The sequence below is a fragment of the Salmo trutta genome, unplaced genomic scaffold (genome assembly GCF_901001165.1).
Source record: "Salmo trutta unplaced genomic scaffold, fSalTru1.1, whole genome shotgun sequence".
NCBI lineage: Eukaryota > Metazoa > Chordata > Actinopteri > Salmoniformes > Salmonidae > Salmo > Salmo trutta.
This window is the reverse complement of record NW_021822779.1, coordinates 20,001-27,500: the sequence shown is the minus strand read 5'-3', so window position 1 is coordinate 27,500 and position 7,500 is coordinate 20,001. Positions and strand designations below refer to the sequence as shown.

The window sequence follows — 7,500 nt, the reverse complement described above, 5'->3', positions numbered from 1 at the left end:
GTGATAGAGTGATAGATAGAGTGATAGAGTGATAGATAGAGTGATAGAGTGATAGATAGAGTGATAGATAGAGTGATAGATAGAGTGATAGATAGAGTGATAGAGTGATAGATAGAGTGATAGAGTGATAGATAGAGTGATAGAGTGATAGATAGATAGATAGATAGAGTGATAGATAGATAGATAGAGTGATATATAGAGTGATAGAGTGATAGATAGAGTGATAGAGTGATAGATAGAGTGATAGATAGATAGATAGATAGAGTGATAGATAGAGTGATAGATAGATAGATAGAGTGATAGATAGAGTGATAGAGTGATAGATAGAGTGATAGAGTGATAGATAGAGTGATAGATAGAGTGATAGAGTGATAGATAGAGTGATAGAGTGATAGATAGAGTGATAGAGTGATAGATAGAGTGATAGAGTGATAGATAGAGTGATAGAGTGATAGATAGAGTGATAGATAGAGTGATAGAGTGATAGATAGAGTGATAGAGTGATAGATAGAGTGATAGAGTGATAGATAGATAGATAGAGTGATAGATAGATAGATAGAGTGATATATAGAGTGATAGAGTGATAGATAGAGTGATAGAGTGATAGATAGAGTGATAGATAGATAGATAGAGTGATAGATAGAGTGATAGATAGAGTGATAGATAGATAGATAGATAGATAGATAGATAGAGTGATAGATAGAGTGATAGAGTGATAGATAGATAGATAGATAGATAGATAGATAGATAGATAGATAGATAGATAGATAGATAGATGATAGATAGATAGAGTGATAGATAGAGTGATAGAGTGATAGATAGATAGATAGATAGATAGATAGATAGATAGATAGATAGATAGATAGATAGAGTGATAGATAGATAGAGTGATAGATAGATAGAGTGATAGATAGAGTGATAGATAGAGTGATAGATAGAGTGATAGAGTGATAGATAGAGTGATAGAGTGATAGATAGAGTGATAGAGTGATAGATAGAGTGATAGAGGTGTAGACCTACTCTTTAACATGTTTCCTACAGGGAACAGAGTTCCTCATGCAGGTTCCAGTCAGGATGTCTACGTTGTCAACGACGACGAAGGGTTTTTCCTCCAGAGTCACGATAGACAGGTGGTTCTCATCAGCCTCCTCGTCTCCCCACGAGTTATACCTGCTCACACACACATTATAATGCATTATAACAAGATATACCTGCTCACACACACATTATAATGCATTATAACAAGATATACCTGCTCACACACACATTATAATGCATTATAACAAGATATACCTGCTCACACACACATTATAATGCATTATAACAAGATATACCTGCTCACACACACATTATAATGCATTATAACAAGATATACCTGCTCACACACACATTGTAATGCATTATGACGAGTTATGCCTGCTTACACAGACAATATCATCCATTATTATATTGAACACATAATAATATAATATAACAATATAAGTCATTTTGTTTATTAAATTGTCTCATGGAACTGTCATGTAGACTAGTGTCCTGTCCAGGGGGTTAGGGTTAGACTAGTGTCCTGTCCAGGGGGTTAGGGTTAGACTAGTGTCCTGTCCAGGGGGTTAGGGATAGACTAGTGTCCTGTCCAGGGGGTTAGGGTTAGACTAGTGTCCTGTCCAGGGGGTTAGGGTTAGACTAGTGTCCTGTCCAGGGGTTAGGGTTAGACTAGTGTCCTGTCCAGGGGGTTAGGGTTAGACTAGTGTCCTGTCCAGGGGGTTAGGGTTAGACTAGTGTCCTGTCCAGGGGGTTAGGGTTAGACTAGTGTCCTGTTCAGGGGGTTAGGGTTAGACTAGTGTCCTGTTCAGGGGGTTAGGGTTAGACTAGTGTCCTGTCCAGGGGGTTAGGGTTAGACTAGTGTCCTGTCCAGGGGGTTAGGGTTAGACTAGTGTCCTGTCCAGGGAGTTAGGTGTTAGACTAGTGTCCTGTCCAGGGGGTTAGGGTTAGACTAGTGTCCTGTCCAGGGGGTTAGGGTTAGACTAGTGTCCTGTCCAGGGGGTTAGGGTTAGACTAGTGTCCTGTCCAGGGGGTTAGGGTTAGACTAGTGTCCTGTCCAGGGGGTTAGGGTTAGACTAGTGTCCTGTCCAGGGGGTTAGGGTTAGACTAGTGTCCTGTCCAGGGGTTAGGGTTAGACTAGTGTCCTGTCCAGGGGGTTAGGTGTTAGACTAGTGTCCTGTCCAGGGGGTTAGGTGTTAGACTAGTGTCCTGTCCAGGGGGTTAGGGTTAGACTAGTGTCCTGTCCAGGGGGTTAGGGTTAGACAAGCGCGTAACTAGATGTAACTATGTCATATAAACAGCCTACTGACTAACTTTATATTACATGTAACTATGTCATATTAACAATGTAAATTGATTTTAAAATAGTTGTACCTGGGCCATACCGGGAACATCAGAGAAAGGGTCCCATTCTCCCAACGACCCATCTGGAGAGAGTGAGAGAGAGAGAGTGAGAGAGAGAGAGAGAGAGAGAGAGAGAGAGAGAGAGAGAGAGTGAGAGAGAGAGAGAAAGACAGAGAGAGAGAGTGAGAGAGAAATAGAGTGAGAGAGAAAGACAGAGAGAGACAGAGAGAGAGAAAGAGAGAGAGAGAGAGAGAGAGAAAGAGAGAGATAGAGAGAGAGAGATAGATAGAGAGAGATAGACAGACAGAGAGAGGGGTGGGGGAGAGAATCACACAGAGGTCATATTTAGTATTTTTCAGGGAGTAGATATCAACAGTATCTCCCTACCAGCTGGACAGATATACAGAGAGTAGATATCAACAGTATCTCCCTACCAGCTGGACAGATATACAGAGAGTAGATATCAACAGTATCTCCCTACCAGCTGGACAGATATACAGAGAGTAGATATCAACAGTATCTCCCTACCAGCTGGACAGATATACAGAGAGTAGATATCAACAGTACCTTCCGGTGTTGTGTTCGAGACCACCTAAAGCGAGACCGATTCAAGACCAAGACCGGGAGGTCCGAGACCGAGTCAACACCGAGACCAGAAAAACGCGAGTCCAATTCAAGACCATGATTGTAATTTTGTCAAATCGCCACCATAATATGAGTTCATAACGTCCATTATTTCTGTGTTCATATTTCAGAACAACATCTGGATCCTTTAGACATTCAGAATGATTTTGAGGGGAAATAGAGCCACTCTACAAATTATTACCCAAACACAGTGGGGAACAATGGGCCTTGTACTCCTTCAGAGAAAGGGATAAGGATTTATAATAACACAGTGGGGAACAATGGGCCTTGTACTCCTTCAGAGAAAGGCCTAAGGATTTATAATAACACAGTGGGGAACAATGGGCCTTCTACTCCTTCAGAGAAAGGGCTGAAAGCGCTTTAACATCATGCTGTGTGTGACTGCTGTCTTCCCATCGGCCCTATGCAGTGGTGTAGTGGTGCTTTAACATCATGCTGTGTGTGACTGCTGTCTTCCCATCGGCCCTATGCAGTGGTGTAGTGGTGCTTTAACATCATGCTGTGTGTGACTGCTGTCTTCCCATCGGCCCTATGCAGTGGTGTAGTGGGGCTTTAACATCACGCTGTGTGTGACTGCTGTCTTCCCATCGGCCCTATGCAGTGGTGTAGTGGTGCTTTAACATCACGCTGTGTGTGACTGCTGTCTTCCCATCGGCCCTATGCAGTGGTGTAGTGGCGCTTTAACATCATGCTGTGTGTGACTGCTGTCTTCCCATCGGCCCTATGCAGTGGTGTAGTGGGGCTTTAACATCATGCTGTGTGTGACTGCTGTATTCCCATCGGCCCTATGCAGTGGTGTAGTGGCGCTTTAACATCACGCTGTGTGTGACTGCTGTCTTCCCATCGGCCCTATGCAGTGGTGTAGTGGGGCTTTAACATCATGCTGTGTGTGACTGCTGTCTTCCCATCGGCCCTATGCAGTGGTGTAGTGGCGCTTTAACATCATGCTGTGTGTGACTGCTGTCTTCCCATCGGTCCTATGCAGTGGTGTAGTGGTGCTTTAACATCATGCTGTGTGTGACTGCTGTCTTCCCATCGGCCCTATGCAGTGGTGTAGTGCTGCCAGAACAATGCTTAAACCATATTAATCTGATTGGGTGGACCTGTCAGGTTGGCTCCCCACTGGGTGGGCCTGTCAGGTTGGCTCCCCACTGGATGGGCCTGTCAGGTTGGCTCCCCACTGGATGGGCCTGTCAGGTTGGCTCCCCACTGGATGGGCCTGTCAGGTTGGCTCCCCACTGGGTGGACCTGTCAGGTTGGCTCCCCACTGGATGGGCCTGTCAGGTTGGCTCCCCACTGGATGGGCCTGTCAGGTTGGCTCCCCACTGGATGGGCCTGTCAGGTTGGCTCCCCACTGGGATGGGCCTGTCAGGTTGGCTCCCCACTGGATGGGCCTGTCAGGTTGGCTCCCCACTGGATGGGCCTGTCAGGTTGGCTCCCCACTGGGTGGGCCTGTCAGGTTGGCTCCCCACTGGGTGGGCCTGTCAGGTTGGCTCCCCACTGGGTGGGCCTGTCAGGTTGGCTCCCCACTGGGTGGGCCTGTCAGGTTGGCTACCCACTGGGTGGGCCTGTCAGGTTGGTTCCCCACTGGGTGGACCTGTCAGGTTGGCTCCCCACTGGGTGGACCTGTCAGGTTGGCTCCCCACTGGGTGGGCCTGTCAGGTTGGCTCCCCACTGGGTGGACCTGTCAGGTTGGCTCCCCACTGGGTGGGCCTGTCAGGTTGGCTCCCCACTGGGTGGGCCTGTCAGGTTGGCTCCCCACTGGATGGGCCTGTCAGGTTGGCTCCCCACTGGATGGGCCTGTCAGGTTGGCTCCCCACTGGATGGGCCTGTCAGGTTGGCTCCCCACTGGGTGGACCTGTCAGGTTGGCTCCCCACTGGATGGGCCTGTCAGGTTGGCTCCCCACCAGGTGGACCTGTCAGGTTGGCTCCCCACTGGGTGGGCCTGTCAGGTTGGCTCCCCACTGGGTGGGCCTGTCAGGTTGGCTCCCCACTGGGTGGGCCTGTCAGGTTGGCTCCCCACTGGGTGGGCCTGTCAGGTTGGCTCCCCACCAGGTGGACCTGTGGACTAAACGTTTTCCAACACCTGGTTTTCATACCCGTCGTTGCCTTAGTTAGCATTTACTGGTAGATCTCATCAGTTGAAATGTCTTTCCTACCCAACCGGCTAATGATTTCTCTACTGTAGTACATCATTGATCAGTAGTATATCTCCACTACACTACTTTGATACGCATCAGTAGGGATTAACAAGTGAGTTTACCCTATGCCCCCTGAAACAAAACTGGGTATACGGCTTATACCTGCACATAACCTCCACTACACACCACTGGCCCTTTGTGTTTTACAACAAGTGCACTCTCCTAAAGTTTAATCGTACATGGTCCCTGTCAAGTACATTCAAATAAACAGTTAAACAAATACTGATAAAAACATTGTTACCTTCTCCCATGTCCTATTTGGATGAAGGACAATGACGGACAGTTTGGGGTTGGCTTGGTAACCGTCTACGGTGAAGGACAGGTCACGTTCCTCGTAGGTCACGTGCATCATGTTCCTGAAACACATCATTATCATCATCACCACCACCACTATCATCATCATCACCACCACAATCATCATCACCACCACCACTATCATCATCATCACCACCACCACCATCACCACCACAATCATCATCCCCACCACCATCACGATCATCATCACCACCACCACCACTATCATCATCACCACCACCACTATCATCATCACCACCACCACTATCATCATAAACACCACCACTATCATCATCATCACCACCACCACCACCATCATCACCACCACAATCATCATAAACACCACCACTATCATCATCATCACCACCACTATCATCATAAACACCACCACTATCATCATAAACACCACCACTATCATCATCACCACCACCACTATCATCATCACCACCACCACCACTATCATCATCATCACCACCACCACCACAATCATCATCACCACCACCACTATCATCATCATCACCACCACCACCATCACCACCACAATCATCATCCCCACCACCATCACGATCATCATCACCACCACCACCACTATCATCATCATCACCACCACTATCATCATAAACACCACCACTATCATCATCATCACCACCACTATCATCATAAACACCACCACTATCATCATAAACACCACCACTATCATCATCATCACCACCACCACTATCATCATCATCACCACCACCACCATCACCACCACAATCATCATCCCCACCACCATCACGATCATCATCACCACCACCACCACTATCATCATCATCACCACCACCACCATCACCACCACAATCATCATCCCCACCACCATCACGATCATCATCACCACCACCACCACTATCATCATCATCACCACCACTATCATCATAAACACCACCACTATCATCATAAACACCACCACTATCATCATCATCACCACCACTATCATCATAAACACCACCACTATCATCATAAACACCACCACTATCATCATAAACACCACCACTATCATCATCACCACCACCACTATCATCATAAACACCACCACTATCATCATCACCACCACTATCATCATCACCACCACCACCACCACAATCATCACCACCACTATCATCATAAACACCACCACCACCACCACCATCATCACCACTATCATCATCATCACCACCACCACTATCATCATCATCATCATCACCACCACCACTATCATCATCATCACCACTATCATCATCACCACCACCACCACCACAATCATCACCACCACTATCATCATAAACACCACCACCACCACCACCATCATCACCACTATCATCATCACCACCACCACCACCACTATCATCATAAACACCACCACTATCATCATCATCACCACCACCACCACCACCATCATCACCACCACTATCATCATAAACACCACCACTATCATCATCATCACCACCACCACCATCATCACCACCACGATCATCATCACCACCACTATCATCACCACCAACACCATCAAGCCTGTGTTTCAGACATAAAGAAGTGGATGGCTGCAAACGTTCTACTTTTAAACTCGGACAAAACAGAGATGCTTGTTCTAGGTCCCAAGAAACAAAGAGATCTTCTGTTGGATCTGACTATTAATCTGGATGGTTGTACAGTCGTCTCAAATAAAACTGTGAAGGACCTCGGCGTTACTCTGGACCCTGATCTCTCTTTTGAAGAACATATCAAGACTGCTTCAAGGACAGCTTTTTTCCATCTACGTAACATTGCAAAAATCAGAAACTTTCTGTCCAAAAATGACGCAGAAAAATTAATCCATGCTTTTGTTACTTCTAGGCTCGACTACTGCAATGCTCTACTTTCCGGCTACCCGGATAAAGCACTAAACAAACTTCAGTTAGTGCTAAATACGGCTGCTAGAATCCTGACTAGAACCAGAAAATTTGATCATATTACTCCAGTG

The 7,500-nt window shown here is 46.6% G+C and overlaps 1 protein-coding gene across 1 annotated transcript in view; it reads right to left on the bottom strand.

Moving 5' to 3' along the window:
- Positions 1-7,500, bottom strand: part of LOC115184389 (glutamate receptor ionotropic, NMDA 2A) — a gene marked incomplete at its 5' end in the record, with an annotated part of 109,166 nt that overhangs the window by 83,881 nt on the left and 17,785 nt on the right. Inside the window, 3 exons of the mRNA XM_029745341.1 lie at positions 1,021-1,170; positions 2,413-2,465; positions 5,470-5,584. Of these exons, the coding sequence (XP_029601201.1) occupies positions 1,021-1,170; positions 2,413-2,465; positions 5,470-5,584 (318 nt within the window). The remainder of the gene's footprint in view (positions 1-1,020; positions 1,171-2,412; positions 2,466-5,469; positions 5,585-7,500) is intronic.